The sequence below is a fragment of the Wyeomyia smithii genome, chromosome 2, assembly GCF_029784165.1.
Source record: "Wyeomyia smithii strain HCP4-BCI-WySm-NY-G18 chromosome 2, ASM2978416v1, whole genome shotgun sequence".
In the NCBI taxonomy this organism is placed as follows: domain Eukaryota; kingdom Metazoa; phylum Arthropoda; class Insecta; order Diptera; family Culicidae; genus Wyeomyia; species Wyeomyia smithii.
Window position 1 is genome coordinate 17,396,164 of NC_073695.1, and position 21,747 is coordinate 17,417,910.

General features: G+C 39.2%; 1 protein-coding gene across 16 annotated transcripts in view; it reads right to left on the reverse strand.

The window, feature by feature from the left end:
- LOC129726060 (protein phosphatase 1 regulatory subunit 12A-like) overlaps positions 1-21,747 on the reverse strand; it is a 125,063-nt gene that overhangs the window by 54,992 nt on the left and 48,324 nt on the right. For all 16 annotated transcript variants that reach the window (XM_055682636.1, XM_055682633.1, XM_055682645.1 and 13 more), the window contains exon 3: positions 1,234-1,346. In XM_055682636.1, the coding sequence (XP_055538611.1) occupies positions 1,234-1,346 (113 nt within the window). The remainder of the gene's footprint in view (positions 1-1,233; positions 1,347-21,747) is intronic.

Below are 21,747 nucleotides of genomic sequence, written 5' to 3' on the forward strand. Positions count from 1 at the left end.
GTCATTCCGGTTAAAAAAACACCCATATTAAGTGGTATTTAGTCATTTTCGGCAGTTTTCCAGTCACCGGAAGTCGCTATTTTACAACTCAAAATATTGTCGGAGGTCGAAAAACGTACAAACCGTGGAACACCACCTATTGATTGCCTCATACATTGACGTTGTTACTATTATAAAATATTCGGCCGAGTCCACTTCACAATAAAATGAGCATTTTTTTCAGTGTACCCATTAGGGTAATATTATTGTCAAAAGTTACTCTATTTCGCATGTCGTGTAGAACAAAATCAGAAGTGGCGCACCTAGCGGTCGAAAAGGTGACTAACGCTTCTGTCATTTTCAATTTGTCTTCCTAATTTCACGTAAGTGAACTATATTGGTATTTAAGATATTTGACTCCATCCTCTCGAGGAGGGTTCGCATACAAATGAAACACAAATTCTTGTATAACTCGAGAATTAATTAGGCGAATGGATCCAAAAACCAAACATAAATGAAAAACATGTTTCAGCCGGTTTTTCGGAATAGTGGCCCCGAAAATATTCGGAATGGCATTTGGGGTTAATTTTTGGTTTCTGTGCCAATTACGAGAATACCCATTTCGGGTAGTATTTGATCATTATAGGCTGTTTTCCAGAAACCGGAAGTAGTTATTTTGGTGCATCATCCATATTACGGAAATACCCTTATTTGGTGGTATTCGCTTGTTTTGTCCTGTTTTCCATAGAGCGGATGTCGCCACCTTAGGTTTCAAAATGGAATGTGGGGCCCATTTTTGGCCTCTAGGTATTATTCTTATTCCATTTTAGACTGTTTCTCGGAACAAGGACGTCGTCATCCTTGATTTCAAAATGGTATGTGTGGAGTCAATTTCTGGCCCATGGGTATCTTCAGATTCCGGAAATGCCAACTTCGGCCATTTTTTTCCAGAAACCAGAATTATAAAAAAGTGCGCGGTATCGATTTTTGGTTTCTGTACATCATCTCAATCATTTTAAGCTGTAGGGTAACTACCCGAAAATTTCATTAGTGCTGGATTTTGAAATTGCTAGAATAGTATTACTCATTCTCATTCCAAATGGAACGAAAGGCTAAATAAAATGCAGTGGTCTTTCTAGTTGAATTATCGTTATAGTTAACGTTAATGTTTCTGCTTTCAATTATCTACAGAACTAAACTGACGGCAAATTTCAACACCGATTCATCAGAGAAAAAAAATGACAAACAACAAACCCGCAGGAAGATGTGGCGTGCAGGGGTGTCCATCCTTCGTTGTCTTTCCTGTTCACATCGGCTCCATTCTGTACCAAAAATTCCACCATATCCAAATTATCATCTATACAGGCCTGCAACGAGAAAAGAAAATAGACACCAATTAATCATTGTGCGTGGCGCGCCGTTGGTTTCGAAAGAGAAAAGCTACATCCATCTGCATTCCAACATTCATAAAATTACAGGAAACTACTACTTGTGTCATCAGCATCGCACTCCGGAACAGATTCGGCTCGAATATTTCAAGCAGTCAGTCTAAAAATACACACCACCCGCAAGCATGATGTGGTGGGCGGTGAAAATGAGCAAAAGCAAACATCGGATATTTTTCGCCGTTTGCCCTCGACAACAATATTACCAACCGATCGCCAATCATACCGAGCAAGACCTCATTATAATTCGACAGTGTAGCAGCCAGCCGCTCACCTACCGCTTCACCATCATGATCACCATCCGGTGGGGTGCCGGGGAAGGTTTGAGCTTGGGGAGCAACGCTAACCCACAGGGAGAAGAAAGTGCTGCTGTTTCCAAAAATATACCCAACTCAAGGTTAATTGTTCAAAATGCTACTGTGCTGCACGAAGGAAGCACCCAATATCGTTCAATTCAGCTGGAGAGCAGCTAATAAAAATGAAATAACGATTTCACATTAGGATTGTGCGATGTTCAGCAACCGACCAGACAGCTCCATTACCGAACCCGGGGCGAACACAGGAAGGTTCTGCTTGATCAAATGAATTGCAAATTAAGAACGCTTTTACGCCGGATCCATAATATCGTTCAGCGTATTTGCATATTTATTTAAATTAGACAATGGAGTATTTAAAAACTTAATTTAACCAAACGGCTTGTTGTAATATGAACAAATAAATTTATTAGGTAGATAATTATTCATCATCACCGGCTTCGGTACCAATGTTACATTTGTTTTATTTTCGATGTGTTACTATTTTGCCAAACCTGAAGACGATGCGTTGTCGGTAACTGGTTTAAGTTAACTCTGCTCAACAAGCCGAACAAAAACAACTAACGCAAATTATTTTCCGCTGTGTGCAAGTGTATTTATAGCCACATGACACAGGTTAGTGATGTTAAAAATAATGCAGTACCCCATTTATCTTTCTTATGACCGATGTTCAATTTCCGATAACACAAACTGCATTATTGTCCTATTAGATAGGTCACCGTTTTTTTGACATCGTATAATAGTTCATCTGAAGCCGAAGGGGTCGATGAACACCGTCGCCAACAATGAATGGAGGCGCGTTGTACTTGTCAGTTTGGTATACTATATGAGTATAAAACGTAACGATGTAAAACACAACTAGTCACTCGGCCTGGCACTCGAAGGGATCGACGACGATCGCTTCATTGTATTGCAACTGTACGACGTGAAGGAGCATGCAAATATGCCGCGGGTGCAATGCCATTCGTTGCAGTGCCGAATTCGAATTGCTCAGACACAATCCCTGACTGCCTGACAGACCGGCTGTGTGCAGTAACATGTACCTACCAGTACAGTAATATGTAATTTATGACAACAGTGAATAACTTGCTCCCCGGTTATGGGTCGCCACACGGTCTACTGTACGACGATGGTAACAAAAAAAAATATACATATACGAACCGTGGAGGATTACCGCTAAAAGGTGATATAATTTTGCGAATCGAGATCGCGGGAAAAAAAAACGTGAGAAAGTTTTTAATTAAATGCCAAATCGATGCGCTAAGGAATAATTGGACAATTTTCGGTCCGATTCTTGAATATACATATTTAAGCTTTTTTATAACCCACACAGACTGTGCTGGAATTATGAGCTATACTAGACATTGAATTACTTCCAGTTGAACTAAATTGCACTGGTCGACAAAAGCGAAAAAAATTCTGCCCTAAAGAAGCTCAAAATAGTTTGCCAAAAAAGTGAAGGCTTTTGAACCATTCCTGTGAAATTTGGTGCCTCTAGCGCGTCAACTCACGTCAAAGTGTCGCATAGTGAAAACGTAGTGTTTACGAGAAAACTATTTTAAGTCTCCTAAAAAATGTTGTGGGCTAGGGAAACCCAAATTCACAGGATTGGTTCAAAAGCAATAATCATTCATTTTTTCCAGTTTCAGCATTAGGGTCGCGCCCATCAAATTACTATATTGTTCAAAATTTTTTCTTTACTCGCGAAATTAGAAATTATATAACATCGCCTACCACGGCGAATCCTGATCTTATCCTACCCTGTCATACTAACACAAATACCTTTCATGTGACATTTATGGAAATGCAGAGGGAGCTCGGTCTCATAACAACGTGTGTCGGACTAAAAATCCTTCTCCTCGCTTTCCCCAAGGACCATGAGACTGAAACTTTGCACAGACGTTTCTATGGACAGAGGATGCCATTTTGTGCCATTGGTTTAATTTTTTGAAACACGACTCATTTTTGAGAAGCTATTAAAAATGCTATTTTGGGAATGTATTGATAATTTCAAATCAAATTTAACATTGGTCGATTGGTTGCCCTTTTTTTGTGGAATTGCACTACAGAAGCCTTCATTGTTTTTATTCTGACTAGATCTAAGGTGTAACAAGTTTTGGACTTAAATGGCGTGCGTATTATGCTTAAGTAGGTATTACTTCTTGCGAAATGTATTTGTTTTCAAGTTGGTTTTTGGAACTCTGTTCTACAAGAGAAGGATTTCACGCCCACTCGACTGAGGAGCAGGCAGCACCGTCTCAGGAACTCCAACACTGAGAAAAATTCATTTCAAAAAGCGGAAAAAATTACAGTTTTTCTAACAAAAACTTTTTCATGTCTTCTTAGAAGTACGGTAATGACAAGTTGTCAAACGATGACTTCTAGGAAATTATCTGGACTTTTATTTGAAAATATTGGAAAAATTGAATTGAAGATCCTGCACTGGAATTTTTTTATTAAAACAAAAAGCGATTTTAAAAACATCGATTATCTCAGATTTTTCCAAAAGCAGTTTTTAGATAGACAATTTAGTTCAGTTGCCCAAAAATCTTCTGAGTAAACCAAAGTTGGGAAACCGGTGTTTTCCTCATTAGCGATACCGCTTACCGTGCAACGCACGTGCTGTTTAAACCCGTTGCGTACTTTAGTCAATAGTCAATTCGAAAAAAACCTTCAACTTGTTGTTCATGCCAATGGGAATCGAGTTTCCGAATTTAGTTTACTTTTGTCTTCTCGGAAAATTCCCATGAAAAATTCCTGCTCAATCGTGGAAAAGCCTCTTTCCCAGAACCAGATATAATCACGAAATTCCATTTCCACAGACAGACATACGCTCGATGCAGGCTTCTGTTGCATAATCTGAAAAAGAATATTTTTCTGACACTCCGTCGCCAGAAAAAGTGCTTGTAGGCACCTTGTTTCCCGTGGGAAAAACAACGATGACAGCAAATGAGTAGGTAACAAAAAACATGCGATAGTTTTTAAAGCCAAGAATTAAAATACTAGAAAAGAACAAGTTGAAAAATCGGAAAAAAAATTGTTTCTCTCCGGGCTTTCTGTAGGATTGGTTTAATAATATCAATCCAGCAACAGACTCGAATCCGGTCGTTATTTTCTCCACACGTACGGGACAATTATGTATTACAAATCGCTGGCAAAGGTCTAGAAGAATAATTAAGCCTTTACAATCGGACTTCTGAAAATCATGCCTCACAGCGGTCAAAGTTTCACTTTTTTAACCAATGATTGATGAAAATTTTTTGTTCATGAAGGACAAAGTTAACAAAGATATTTTTACAGTCAAAACAGTTTGTTTGATTGGCAGTGTCTTACGCAAAATTATAAATAATAATATTGTCCTTCAAAAAAAAAAGGAAATTCCGTGTGATTTTTTTTTGTTTTAAAAATGTAGCTTTATTTTTCCTTATTCCTTCATGATCGGACTGGATGCAGTGTTTAGGTAATCTTTTGTCGAAAATCAGATTGTTAAAAAATGAGCCAGATTTGAGATAATTTATTTTGAATTTAAAAAAAAATTTTTAGGGTGCATATTTTTTTTGGAAAGACAAAATTATTATCTACAATTTTGTTGAAAACATCACACCGATCAAAGAAACCGTTTAAACTCTGAAAATATTTGCAAGCAATAATACCTTCCCGAAATAGCATTTTTATATAGCTTCTCAAAAATGAGTCGTGTTCCAAAAAATAAAACCAATAGCACTAAATCACATTTTTTGTCCACAGAAACGTCTATGCAAAGTTTCAGCCAAATCAAAAATGACAGTTGAAAAAAATATTTAAACTAGGACATTTTTTGTGTAACTGCTCTCCTAACATCGTAACAATGCTCGTAACCCTTATACCCTATACGCGGGACGTACTTTAAAGATATTCTTTTCAGCGTTGAGTTGAAATTCTACACTACCGACTTTCATTCAATGTTTTTGACGTAGAATTACGTCTAACAGCAACATATTTAGGGATACAAATTGAATAACCGAAAACATCGAGAGCGTCACGAAAATTGTACACTTTCAAATGTTTAAAACAGCGGTTTTCAACCGGGGGGGAATTCCCCCCTAGGGGGGAATTTAACCGTTGCAGGGGGGGAATTGCGAGTGGAAAAATTTCACATGTAATGAGCTTTTGTGATTGACGGTGGTGCGACATTTTTTTCATTTTTTTTTCAAATGGGCTTGTTAACGATAAATCGTCACACACACCTTCACAAGAGATGCTGAATTGTATGCCCGTGTATTGGTGTTCTCCTGCTCCTGCTTGAAACCTGGTCAAAATTAAAGTTTAAAAAGCCTTATATTTTTTAATTACTCCAGCTTTTCTTTCATGGTGCTCATAGGGGGGGAAAAGCTTGTAAAAATCATCAAAAGGGGGTGCATGAACTGAAGAAGGTTGAAAATCACTGGTTTAAAACTTAGTCAGTACCCAACCAATTTCTTTAGTTCTTATAACGATCGATTCAAAAATCATCTATGCAACCTCTCAAAAAGCAGACATTACAATTGTCTTATTATACAAACTATTGTACTATAGAAAATTGTCAAGCCTTGTTGAAACGCCAATTTCGGGCTCTGACTGGTCGCTTATTGCTCGCTTTCCCTAACACGGTTGACAAAATATTATGCCTAGTTAACCAAGAAGGCACTAATTGGACTATATAACAGCCTGCTTCTACTCAAACAAATCAGTTTACTAGTGGATGGCCACTATCACGGTCCTAGTCAAGCAGCAGTGGTGGCTGCAGCGGGGTACCAGCAGCAATCAGTTTATTAGTGGATGGCCACTAGTACGGCCCTAACTTAGCACCAGTGGTGGCTGCAGCACCAGTTTCTCTAATAAAGTTACCTTTTTGCGATACCGGTAGTACAGCGGCAATACTTCCTCTTGTGAAAAGCTACGGTTGTGCGGTAGCGGCAGTATGAGCGGGGTCTACATTGTTCGGCACTTCCCTAAGCGAAAAGCTGCCGTATTTTGGCAACACACAAACGGGGGTGTTGGCAATCAAAATCGGTCGGCTGTCAAGTTTTTAGTGTGTGCCTTATTCTCATTGTCGTAGATAGCACACATATGCGATTAGCATCTATTCTGTTATCTGCCCCCATACGACACTAAAACGCATAGTTAAACCTTGAATAAAACAAACAGTGCCAACATCTGGTTGACTTTTCCTAACACGATCGACAGTATATAATGCCTCATTAACCGAGAGTGCATTCTTCGGACTATATGAGAGCCTGCTTCTGCTCTAACTAATCAGTTTACTAGTGGATGGCCACACGGACGATCCTAACTAAGTAGCAACGGGTAGCAGCAGTAGAGACAACGATATATCCGATTACTGTTGCAAAAGTTTAATTTACTGCAGAGCAGAGCTACAGCAGGCGGCGATTTCGAAGGTGAAGGTGCATGCATTCTCTTGCGGACGGAGCAACAGAGTAAACAGCATTTTTCCACTGTGCTAGATTTGGAAACCCCCTCCCTGTGTGGGAACACCGTCGATACACAGGCATGTTCCCAGTTTTGTGAAAACTGAACCCAACCGTCCTTTTAAGGACGAACTCGCACAAAATAACGAAATAACGTTATTTTACGTTGCGTAGGAAGAAAATCATTTTAAAAGCTTTCAAATTCATCAAAAGTTCATAGAATCATTTATAGTCAAACCAGGTTTAACCTTTCTTATGCATTTTCATATCTCTTTTTTTTATTTTTCATGCGTTTTTTGTCGCAAGGATTTATACTTGTTTCGCAATTGTTGTATCGAAATTACGATATATCGAGATATGACTGTAGCAGTATCATAAACTCTCACTTAAAATAAGCGATTAATGTTAAAAATTTTAACAACAAACAAATATTTGAACCGGTCGTAATTATATGTGCTGTTTGAGACTTGTCTATTAGTTGATTAAGGAGGACAAGCTCAATAGCTAACGAAGTCATTTTGGCCTCGAAAATCAAGAAGCACCGGGGAAACAGTGAGAGTGTATTCGCGCGATAGTAGCAGATCTCTATTTTTAGTTAACGAGCACCGCCCTTTCGCGAGAGTCGATCACAGGCAGCGAAGCTGGATTATACTTCCTAACAGTGCCTGCCTCCACTTGATGCTGGTATACGCATTATAGGTTGGAAGCCACTCGAACTCTCGAACGGAGTGTGTGTCGGGAATAATCGCGTCGACTTGCAGCGTGTGTCTATTCAGATTCCCACGCGTATTTGGTAGGAAAGCAGCAGCTGTACATTATACACGGATTAAGATTGCAACAGGCAACAGTACAAAGTATCGCTACACCTTCAAGGATCGAAACCGATCAGACATCTCCATCACCTGCGAGATTTCGTCCCACCAACCAACCAACCATTGGGTCTAAATCGTCAATTTATTTCCTTGATGTTGCATATAAGCAACTAACCCAACGGCTGTGGGGCAATTCACCGAAGCACACGCTGATTGGAAGTCGACACAATAAATACAGCTCTTTACGACACCACCCGCACCTTGCTTGCAGTGCAGGTCCATGCGAACACCGTCATTTTTTTTTTTTTTCAAACAAGAAACATCGACAATATTTTCCGCCGATCGAACCGAAGCGTTAAACGGATTCGGTAGCAGACAGTTCGTAATCTTATATGGACAACATGTCAAATAAATTTTCGACGGGGCAGACAGTGTTGCCAAGCGGTAGTGCTGTCGCTTCGGTTAAAGCTGTTATAATCGCCGAAATAAGCATAAAAATCTCACAAAACACCCGATCTTGTGCCTAATCTAAAAGTGGATCTTTTGCCACGGTAAACGGGGAGAAAATATAATCATCCGAAAAGGTCGTTAGATATCGGCTATATTTATCTCCAATGTGCCACGCTGACAATTTACAACTCTGTCATCCACCTCATTCAAGCCATTCATCCATTCATTCATAGTGTACCAACAAACGTGAATGGATAGACCGTGGACACCGGCGTCGCTTTCGGTCCACCCACGTAGCATTTGTTGTACCCTCGGTAGGACGATGGTTTTCTATTGAGAAAAGGGTACAACAGGAATGGGCACTAGTTTTATTTCGAATGACATAGTCAAAAACTGACTAAATGACTGCGAAACCAAATTGCCGTGGTCAGTCTCTGCCACAGCAATGGTGCTGCTGTAGATTAGGCGATTTAGGTCGCGTGGCTGCAGGTTGTTGAACTTTGATTCGAATACAATCATTGCGCGTTCTAATAATAACACGACAGCGAAGACAGAAATATATTTTTTGCAGCCACCAAAGCTAATGCCGCCGGCCGTGATTCGTATCAACTTCAAAGGATCTGAGGCCGAACCGGTGCAAATAGCGATCAATTGGTAACTTGGTTCGATACACACGCAAGCATACCGGCCGAGCAACCCGGTGAATTTGGCAATGTTCACCAACCAATGCGTATGACAAATTGAATGGGCCTTGAAAATAATAGGTGGTGTGCCGCAGGAATTTGGTATGCCGTGGTAAACACAAAGTGGTATCTAAAGAAACATACTAACTCAACTATTATATCTTAGTTCGTAAAGAAGCTCTATATGGAGCATAGAAACCGAAATACAACTCGAAGAAGGTCACGCTCGCAAAACAGACACACAGAAGTGTAATTTTTCAATTTTAACTCCATCCAATCACGGGCGCATTTTTTTTATTCGTCATTAGCAGGCTGGATAACTTTGAACTCGCTAAGCAAAAATAAAATGGCAATGATATCAGATCGATCTGGTCACTCGTTGTGGTGGTGGATGATTGAACAGTAATCCCCGCAACAATAACCAATTTGCAATAATAACGAGCATAAACATGCAATGAACTGTCGAACAACGTATACCGAATAATTTAATCCAAGTGGGGTTTTTGATCATGTCTTTGGTACAATTGGTGTGAATGTTATATGAAAAATTGTTCGTAATATTAGTTGGGTAATTATTATTATAATATCAAAATTATATTTAATGAATAGTTGGTGATGAATGAAAGAATTGTTTGAACCGGAGAGTCATTTGCCGCTCTTATTAAAAATGAAATACAAAACAAAAAGTACAAAGTGAACAAGACAAAGGCTTCATCTCGATCACGGTTCTTTGGGAGTTGAAACTTCAGGCGATAAATAAAATTCAAAACTATTTTTGAGAAGAAAATTTTAATGCATATCACATCGCATATCAACTTCGGGGGGGAATGACAACCCCGTTCGCTGTTTCGTTTGCAAATTAACCCACATCTGACTGTTGTTAAAACAAATATATATTAAATGGGAATCGCAGAAATACCATCACGTACCAGCAATTTGCACGATTTGTTCGCGTTCATATTGTAGGCCGATCCGGCGGCGCGGCCGCTACTGATCCACATTATTGGGCGGGCACCAAACTGAGTTGGTATTGGACACTGTGTGTGTACACAGTACAGTGCCAGTGGCTGCAAAATTCGTCCAGTTCAGTTTCACTTTCTACTTGACTCCGCGAACATGATTCACTTATGGTGGTTTTTATTTTTTGCAGTGTAGCGAGTGCTGTGTGCAGTGCATCAGGCCCCGTTTATGTTTTATTCATGCGGCAGGAGATTTTAGGCATGTAAATATTTACTACCAAACAATATTAAAAATCCTTTATTATTCACCCAACAGTGAAGAGTATTCTTTTTTTGTTCGCTAACGACTATGGAGAATATTCATATTGTTAAAAATGCTATTGTGGGATATGAATTATATCGAGTTGCAGACTGTACCGACAGTCAGTAAGCGGTGAGAGTCGTTGGGGATGGCTTATTAATTTTTTTATTGGCCCGAATTTAGAGAACAAAAAAAGAAAGGTCCCATTTTTATCATTGAAAGTACAAAAAACTGAAACACGATTTTTTTGAAAAAGTAGAAATCATTTTACCATTTATCATATGTCATTACGAAATCCTTGACTTCATATAGTTGAAAAGCAACATTGCATATATTATATCTCTTGTTATCAGCACTATATAGATCGACGTAAGTTGGCTATCAGACAAAAAAAACGACGTCAGATTTTCCAATAATAAAAGCCCGTTCGAAGGGCAACGTATGGCCGACTGGCAGGAAAAGCCGCACTTGCACAATATGTCATTCTAAAATGCACACAGCCAGCGAGAGAAAGTACGGTATCGCGCGTAGCATTTCGCTCGTGAGTTCACGATTCAACAGCCTGTTGTTTCAATCGTTTCTGGTACGAATGGTGTCGACAAATAAAACAGCAATAGCAAAAAAAGAGCAGATAAGTAATGAAGAAATTAAGCCTATAAACGGCCATTGACTGGCTGCTTGTACAGACTGGGAGCATTTTGTGCGTATGGTTTGCATGCGGAAAACGCTCGGAACCTTTTGATTGGTACCCCATATGTCGACTTCACTTCAGCTGCATAGTAATTAATGATATGCTGATATATAATAGAAAGCAGTATCATTGGCAATCATTTCAAGCCATTTGGCGGAAGAAAAATGTTATCGTTAAAGCGACTCAACCACATTCAAATTTTGTTTTTTTTTTTTATTTATGACCTTCAAAATCAATATACAAATACATATGTTTTTAGATGATTGTTGGCCCAATTAGAGATTAATTACTTTTTAAACCTTCACGAGTGTCTTAAGCGATTTCAAGAAAAATGTTAGAGTATTTTCAATAGAACTCTCTATCCCTATCCCTATTTTTCTCCCTACCCCTAATTTTCTCAACCGTTTTAAATCCATTCACCGCAGGTGATGTCGAATGGAATCCTGAGCCTGAACATTGATCTCATTTTGATAACTGCTCAGAATGTATTGACCCGTAGTATATACTATCTGGCATCAGAGATGACGGGTTCAAGTTCCGTCTGGATGAGAATAATTTTTTCTAAGTCTAAGTCACACCTTCTGTGTTCGTTAATTTCTCGCACCCTCGTAAAACTATATACATTGTTCGCTTTACAAAATTTAAAATGTAAGAAGACAAATAATGAAATTATTTAGTAAAGTAATAGATCTACCCTCTGAAATCAGCAAAAAATTCTTGATATTCAAGCTACGCCATTATCTTCTCAATAATAGGGTCATACAGGTCCCTCACTGCCATATCGAAACGCACTGAGCTATAGAACGCATTGTCGAATTCCCCTTCAATATCAAGAAATGCAACCAATTCAATTTCCTCGACTAGAAGTGAAATCTCGATTTTAATTGAAGTGATTGCAGCGCCATTATTTTAAATTTCCCCGATTGGTAAAGGAAAAGGTTTTTGCAGGGGAGTTAGCACTTATCTTCCCTGCTGAAGTAATGCAGGGAGAATTTCATCTTTTCCAGCAGATTAGAAAGGCTGGAAAGATCTCAATGCTCATTTAAGGCTTGAAGGCGTGAAGATATCAGAAGCTTTAATCGTAATCGTAATCGTCTTGCTTCATCTAGGTCCTATGCTCTACTAGATACAAGTATCTGCCCAAGGAGGTGAGTTCTCATCATTACGTCCAGTGGTCCAGAGTAATCAACAGTAAAACTGCCATCCTTTTTTGACGACTAGCAAGGCTATTCGAATGATCTTTCGGAGAACTTTATGCGTTCCTGCAGCTGCTGTAGTGTTGTTTATCTCTTAACAGATCCAATCCTTTCGTTTGGCACGTCTTATCTATACAGGTCTTGTTATATTCAGTCTGAGCCTTCGTGTATTTTTTCTCAAATCTGTCAATTTTGTGTTCCATCAAGGAGCATCCCTTCTGGATGTTTAATGTTGGATAGGACAACTGGCTTGGAATGATGAGTATATTTTGTTAATGACTATGTGGTGCGGAGAGAAGGCAAGTGTGGTAGAAAGGCCTATTTCGGCTGCGACTAGCAGCGTGCGATTGAATTGAGTGAGAGTAGGCGAATACACACTCTCTTCCTCGACAGAAAGTTCCGATCATCAGCCAAATCATTATGAGTTGATCAAGATTATTCAATAGAAATACAGGTTTCAAATGTAATGTCTCCCGGTGGCCGGAAGCCCAGAGACCGCGAAGTATCCATAACGAGCGCGTTTGTTACAGAAGATCGCACCACCAACCTCAGTGGATTCAAATCAGTACCTTCCCACTAACACTGTTGATGATGCAAAGGTTTCCTCGGTCTCTGGTAGCAGCAAGTAGCAAACTTACACTCCTAAAATCCCTTCCTCAACTGATCTGCATGCTATTAATCATTGAAAAGTAAGATCACCAGGAGTTGTACTCGTGTGCAATTCTAGCTAATTATAATCAATCGCAAACAACACACATGCGATCAAATATGCTGCGCTATGCTTTTCTGATGTTAATAATTAGGCTTCATAATCAAACCTAATTTTGTTTGTGATCGGGCAACGATTGTTCATCAGAAACGTAAACAAAACCTTGGTGCTGCATGCCGAAGCACAACCTTCTGTTTATTATACACAGACTTCGCAGCCAACTGTTTAGTGTACAGGACAATTGTGGGGCTAGCGCTACGATCCTACTGACACTAACAGTCTCTCTCGAGCCGAGACTCGAACCTACGACGACTGGCTTGTCAGGTCAGCAACGTATCTTGAGACCAACTGGGATTTCGACCACTGATTGGTTGCTTAATGTTTGCTTTCCCTAGCACGGTCGACAGAGTTATACACCTAGTAAACCGGGAATGTACTATTTGAGCTATATAAGAGCCTGCTTCTGTTTAAACCAATCATATTACTAGTGGATGGCGACTATGGCAGTCCTAAATCAGCAGCGGCAGCGGATGGCAACAGCGGTCGTGCTAGCAGCGGCAGCGGATGCCAACAGCGGTCGTGCTAGTAGCGTAAGTGGTAGATGTAGCATCATTAGTAGATAGATCGGCCGGTACTTCCTTCAATACAAAGTTGCCGTATTTTGATCTGTACTATCTCCCTGAATTTATTTTACTTCAGCAATACGTAGAATCGAACAGCTTCTGTTATCTGCTTCTAAACTACTTTAAAACGTAAAATAAAGCCTTGAAAATTATCAAGCCTCAATCTGTTTGGTCGTTTAATGATTGCTGTCCCTAACATAGTCCACAGAATTTTAAAACTGGTAAACCAGGAATGTACTAGGAACGTCAGATAAAAAAAGTCTTGGTGCTACACTCCGATTCAGAACTAGCCCTTCTGTTTATTGTACACAGACTTCGCAGCCAACTGTTCAGTGTACAGGACAATTGCGGGGCTAGCGCTACTGACAGTCTCTCCCGAGCCAAGACTTGAACTTACCACGACCGGCTTGTTAGACCAGCACCGTACCTTGACACTAACTGGGAGACACCGGAAATGTAATATTTGGGCTATTTAAGAGCCTGCTTTTACTTGAATTAGTCATATTACTAGCAGATAGCGACTAGGACAGTCCGTCGGCTGTCCGGTTTTTATTTTGAAAAACAACCTGCCACTTTGTTATCAAAGTGTCTCAATTAATTTGGTAATTTGGTGTATTGTTTTAATCCGAAACGACGAAACTTGTTTTTTGAAAATGCTCGTGCTCAGCACTGGAACAGCCGATTTGGGAAAACTTGAAATTTTATTCAAGAGGAATAGTTGCTCTAAGTTTTGGTAAAGGTGCCACCCTTCTGGACCCCTCCCCGTTTTTGTGAGACGCAAATATGTCTGAGTTTTTTTTTCAAATTTTTCAAAAAGCTGAGCAAACACTGGGAATTTTTATATGTATCAATTGCTCCATGTATCAAATCATGTCAGGTGGATGAAATATGTTAGGTAAGAGTGAATTTTGGAGTTTCCAAATTATTTCAGTACAAATTCACAAAACTACGTATTTTTATGAAAATTCAAACAACAAAACCGTTTTTCAAATTTTAAAATCTACATTTTTACGGTAAGATCTCCTGAATCCATACACGATGAAAAATTTATTTTAGCATGCAAACATTTTGAGAAAAACCAGTTTAAATTCACTAAAGTACGTATTTTCATGGAAACCTGATTTTCCCTTCTCCCACGATAGGTTCAACTTAGCTCTTCAATTTTCAAGCTCTATATTTTTAGAGTGACGTCTCCTGAATCCAAAGATGGTGAAAGATTTTTTCTAGCATGCACAGATTTGGAGAAAATCAAGTTTTCATAAGAACTCGTACTTTAGTGAATTCAAACTCGCTTTTCTCTAAATCTGCGCATGCTAGAATAAATCTTTTAGCATCTTTGAATTCAGAAAACGTTACTCTAGAAATATAGAACTTGAAAATTGAAGAGCCAAGTTGAAACCTACTGTGGGAGATTGAAAAAACCAGGTTTCCCTGAAATACGTATTTTTTTATTTTTTTAGTGAATTTAAACTCGTTTTTCTCAAAATATTTGCATGCCAAAATAAATATTTCATCGCATATTGATTCAGGAGACCTTATTTCAAAAATGTAGAGCTAAAAATTTGAAGAACGTTTTTTTCATTTGAATTTTTATGAAAATACGTTGTTTTGTGATTTTGAACTGAAATAATTTAGAAACTCCAAAATTTACTCTTAAATAACATATTTCATCCACCTGACATGATTTGATACATGGAGCAATTGATACGTATGAAAATTCCCAGTGTTTGCTCAATTTGTTTGGAAAATTAGAAGAAAACACAGACATATTTGCGTCTCACGAAAACGGGGAGGGGTCCAGAGGGGTGGCATTTTTACCAAAACTTAGAGCAACTATTCCCCTTGAGTAAAAGTCCAACTTTTCCCAAATCGGCCATCCCAGTGCTCAGCGCGAGCAATTTTAAAAAAAAAAAACAAGTTCCGTCCCGGGTCTTTACGGGTTAATCAAATGTTTTCAAGATTTTGAAATATTTTGCTTTCTCCCATTCAATATAACAGATGAAGCGATGCCTTCGTCAAAAGCTAATTCACAATAATCTCGGTGTCGGGGTAGTACACAGGTGCAATCAGCATCATATCCTGTTTTAAATTGAATAACTAACTGTCGTTTTTAGGACAACCAAACAAATAACCCAAAGATTTAAAATTTTCTCGTTTTGCGCTAGAAATAAATTTGAAATGTTATTTCAATCTGCATGCACTCTGACTGTTGAAACTTGTTGGCGCCGCATAGTATTTGTTCCATTGCTACTCAGTGATGTTGTATTGAAATGTGCGAATTGAAATTCTGTAGCACTTAAATTTCTCTTTTGCACAAAATTTAAAAAATAAATTCAATATAGGTAATGTAACAAACAGCCTTATATGGTTCTACGTCTACCTTTCGGTCATGGCTTTGCACACAACCCTTCTGATTTGTTTGTCTTCATTAGGATCGTTGGGTAATTTCTAGCTTTTTCCAAGCCTCCCACAATTGAAAGGCCAATTTGATAAGGAATGTAATTTTCTTTTTCATTCTTTGGAAACATTTTTCGCATTTGTTGACATGTAAAAAATATATGAAAATTGTTATCATATTTTACCGTGATGTTTTCTTAACATCTTGAAAACTTCAAGAACCTTTTAGGCGATTTCAGGTAATTTTAATTGCAGGGTAAGCTCAGGTAGGTTTTGGTCGATTTTTATGGGTATTGTAAGTCTAATTTGGAATTTTTCACTTTTGCTAGTTTCTACAAGTCATTGAAGTATTCTGTCATTTTACCCTTTTGTCGTATCTTTTACGCGTTTTTTGGCATCAATACTTTCAAATTCTGTTTGGAAACACTTCACAACTTGTGAAGTGACTACTAGAGATGGTCGGGTTTGATTTTTTTCAAACCCGCACCCGACCCGAACCCGATTTTTTTTTCGGTCGAAACCCGAGCCCGACTCGAACCCGATCGAAGTAAACCACGAACGCGAACGGACGTGATTTTTCTCCTGCGTCACAGTTTTCTCGCTGGATATTTTTTTTTATTGTTTATGGTAAAGGTGTTTAAGTGTTACAATGCAGGTCGGTTCATGAAGATGAGGCTAGGACTGAAGTGGTGTCTCTTGAAACTGAGGAAGAAAACATCTGAGCATGAACCAAAGAATTTTGCAGATCTTCTAGAAAGATCTCGAAGCCGCCATAAGGAGAGATTTTCGCAACAGAAGCCAAGGATACTGAATATCCAACGAATTTTTTCTGCAACTTCATCCAGGCTGAATGATACTCGACAGATTGGCATCAATGAATAGGATGTGGATCGATTTTAAATGGTGAGAACGTTCTTTTTTAGCTTAGCATTTCGCTATGATTGTGTTTAATATTGGTGCAGTGCGACAGTTGAATTTCTGCATCCTTTTGTCAATAAATATAACATGCTATTAAATACGGGTCAATTTTTTTGACACAAATGTATCAAACGAATTGAAAGTCTAAAAATAATAATGAAATTTTCAAGATTCTAATATTATTTTGAGGCGGGGCTTACCGATTGGAAAATTACTCCGGAATGTACTGCAAGTACTCAGCCATTCTGTAAAGGGTCTTTGGAAGGTCGGTAGAGCTAACACTTTCTAGATCCCGAAACAAAGATGGTTGCAGAAATGAAAGATAATTGCAACTGTCTTTTTTGCACTACCTCACTGCCAGACAGTGGGATCAAGAAAGGTTCCACTCACACACACACGAAACCCGAACCCGACCCGAACCCGAAAATTTTATTTCTTTGAAACCCGAACCCGACCCGAACCCGAAATTGTGAAACCCGAACCCAACCCGAACCCGAGATTTCATAGATTTTATAGTCGGGTTTCGGGTTTTCATACCCAAACCAGACCAGAACCCGACATTTTCAAACCCGAACCCGACCCGTACCCGACACTTTCAACAATTTTCAAACCCGAACCAGTCGGGTACGGGTCGGGCTCGGGTTTGAAAACCCGAAACCCGACCATCTATAGCGACTACAGAGAAAATTTCGCAAAGCGTAAGCTATGGCAACATCCATAAATTACGTAACGAAAAAAAAAACAATTTTCGGATCCCCACCTCCCATATGAAACAAAAGGTAACGCAACCGCCTACCCCATCATAAAAATTACGTTACTCAATAAAAGAATTAGCTTAATAAAAATATTCATTTTTTGGGTGAAATCATTGCCTTCCTAGATATTTTTCGGTACGTAACACTAATCTTCTTACCTCCCACCTCCCCTATATAACAATTTGTAACGCTCAAGGGCATTCCATCTTCCCCTATTGTACATTACGTAATTTATAAATGTCGCCTAAGGTAACATTCGAGATATTTTAACCTGTGGTTTATTTGATTGCTTGTAAACAATATCCTAGCGATTTAACCTTCTCTAGTTTTTAGAAGCAATTTAAGTAATTTTGGGTCAAACTTTTGCTTGCATTAAAATCATTTCTCTGTCTCATTCTTTTTTTTTTTTTCAATTAATTGCAAGCTTAATTCCTATTCTGGGCGTTTTTTAACCAATGAAAGTCTAATTTAAAAATTTACAAGTTTGTTTTGATCTATTGGGAGATATATATTTGTCATTATTTACTTTCCCAAGTGGTTGTCACAAAAACCTTTCGGATAAAAACTGTGTTGGTAACAGTCTTTCGTGATTCTAGTTCTCGTGTTCTGCTTTATGGGAGGTTCTATATTCTACCTTTTATGAATCTACCATTTGGACTTTTGTCTCTTAAAGAATCGTTTTGAAGATAGTAGATTTGACGACGGGCGGAGAATTCGACTACAGTACGACGAATCTCCCGGAACGATTTCAGATGTTGTCACCGAAATTTGCTAACAAAATCATTGGTATGACAGGAACAATTCTAATAAGTTATGAACAACTTGTCTTAGAGAAGGGTTCCAATAATGAGCATGTTTTCTTTATTAAATCGTATCAGAGTCCGGTCAAGATATCTTAGCGCGGCGACCGATATTCAGAATCTCATTTTGGTGGAAAAAACCTTTGAGCTAAAGTACTTAAGTACTGAGCTAAAGTACAAAAATCGTCTACTGTGCTCAAACTGTCTATATGAATTGAACGGATTAATGAAATAAACTTTCGTAACTATGATTACACATCGCGAAACAGCCTGAACAAATCCAGCCCGTCTTTATGGTTGAGTTATATCCTTATTGCGCCAATGATAAATCGCTGAATACCTAACAGCATTCAGACGCAATTAAAAATTATGGAAGCTTTCCTTCATAGAACGGCCATAGATTGAGCTGTCAATCCCATAGAAGTGTCGGTCCTGCATATACTAGATAATTTGATTCGTTGAGAAAACTGCTGCCGTACCAACATGCGCTACCGCAATAAAACTGGAAATATTTAATGAGCACTTACTGCTCAGGTTACACTCGTCCAGGAAAGCCTCCGAAGCTCTCGCCGAAAACCGAATCGTCGAATGAGGCGGCGAGATAAATTGTGCAATTTGTACGTATTGTAATTGCTCTATCAAGCACCGCCCTCTTTGAGTCCTGGTTGTGTCGTGCCCCACCGCGAGAACTGTGGTTTGTTCTTGTCCGCTTGCTAGTTGAATGGTGAGTAAGATTTATGATAATCACTGGGCTGCCACAGCATGACACTTGTCTGTGTATATACTCAGATACGGTACTACCGTAAAAAGTGAGCGGTAAAACACGCTTTAGTCAAACATCGGACGCTGATCGGTGACGATAGTTGGCTCAGCCACGAGTCGAGGTTTATCTCATTTCTAACCTAAATATTCACGTCGAGCCCGCAGGAATTCTACAGAGCCCGATTGGTGAATACGATTATGAAATAGTGCGCAAAATAAAATATGGTAAATGGCTGAATTTAAGCCATATTCATCCATCCACTAAAAGGGAGGGAAACGTGGGACTATCGCTCTACGCACCCAATATGCAACGTGTCAAATCGGGACCAACATTGGAGCAGATTTCCCCCGAGAGCATCGAACGCTGCTATGCGTTGGCCAACAACAGTGACCAACTTGTTGGATAAACGTTACTGACAGTTTGACATCTGCTCGACTGGCACTGTATAGTATAACACGACGACAGTTGGCAACAAATGTGGCGGTCAGTTTGATCGTACATCAGCCAAAGGTTTATGGGTGTTCGTACATAGTAAGGCAGCACATATATCGATAATTTCTAGTTAAAGGATTAAAAAAATAATTACATGTACAACTTTTACTTGTCATTTTCACGTGTTGTGGTGTTTAGGGGGTACACACACGATGCATCTGTGCTGCGATCGATGTTCAACCGTGCTGCTGCCCGTGAGAACGGGTAGAGCGTGTTTCGAAATGTTTATCGAAAGATCTATACTAGAAGTGCAAAAGCGTCAACAGTTAGCACGGATTTAATACAATACTGATGCTCTGGGATGTTATTTTCTGTTATTTCAGATGCTCGCCGGGAAAACATATCTACGTCATGGCCACCCACTAATTAGGGCGGCTTAGAAATACACATTTATCGCACCAGTGAAAAACATCAACGGTGATTATTGCTTCGCTCTTGTCAGAAAAAAACGTTGTGCATTTATCATTACACGGCGTTTATTCAATTTGTCTGTAACAGTGGTTCTCAACCTGGGGTACGCGTACCCCTAGGGATAAGCGGAGGTCTTCAGGGAGTACGCAAAAAATATCAGTAATGGCCGGTAAAGTATTTGTTCTTTAATATATTTCACTCATTTTTTTTTAGACTTGTTCTTAAAACATAACTGTGGCAATCAAACAAAACATAGTTTGATTTAAAATCTAACACAACATGATCTACCACTACTCTTTCTCATTCTACAAGAACAAACCAGGCCAGGGGGTACAACTGATTTGGAAAATATCAACAAGGGTTACGCGGACGAAAAATGGTTTAGAACCGCTGAACCATAATAACCCATTTGCAAGTTCACTTTTTATTGGGGTTTTACAGCAGGCATGTTGTTATGGTAAGTACTGTATTTATTACTATAGCAAAGATTGGTTTATTCACAAAAAACGTTAGGCACTTCACGTTCAACAGACAGAAAAGCTTTGAAACTTGTTTTCAGTATTTGATTTAACTTATTTTGAATTCCTTGATTAGAGGTTAAATGTTCGCAAACATACAATAGCAACGTTTCCCCCACAAAATCGAGTGTCCAATAGAGAGGATGGTCTGGGTTAACGATGGAACGGCACCTTCGGGCACGCTTGATTTTTTACTGGATCATGCGTTCTGGATGATTAATGTGTCTACATCTTAATTGATAACAACGAGAGAACAAGAAACGCAAAGTACAAAGTTTATGTAATATTTAAGAAAAGTGCTCGCTGGTTGGTGCACCGCACTAATCAGTTCAGCTAACAGACCTCTACACCCGTACAATGCAAGTGGTTCGATAGCCTACGCGAGACGCGACGTTAACTAGTTAATTCCCAACCATGAGCGGAAAGTTGTAAGTAAACAGCCCCGGTCGGATAGAGCTTCGTTCCTGCCGCTTTGAGAGACGTGTTCAACCAACGGACTCCGCCCTCACGAGCCTTGCACGATTTGCGTTTCGGGTTGCACTGTCAGTTCAGATTCCCATCTGACCGGCAAACCGACTCAATGGACAGACGACGGACCGACGCGCGGGCTCAATAGGTCGACTATTTGCTCGCGGGTAATTTTCTTAAAGCGAACATAAATTACTTTTATTTTCACTTGGCCAAGTAATCGTCCCATTCTCGGTTTCTTCGCTGGACATTTCAAGTACGGAGAGCTCGGGGGATGGTTGTTAGTGGTTTGCGACCGCGCGCACAGCATAGCACGTGCAGAAGTTTCATAGCCGCAACAAAGTCTGAAGTATGATTTTGCTGATGCACTTGGCTCTGCCGGTCAGCCCTCGGATTTCAATGAGCAGTAGTCTAATTCCTCATATAAAAAAAATAACATATAATTTTTTATGAGATCAGTTTTGCGAGATTTGAACACACGTGGGCTGACTCATTAGATCAGAATCGGCATCCTTCTACTCTACTATGTTTTTCAAAATTTTTAAATGGGTTTTTCCCCAAACAGCAGATTGGCATTCAGGATTTTTTTTCTTAATTTTCACCAGATTAACCTTTA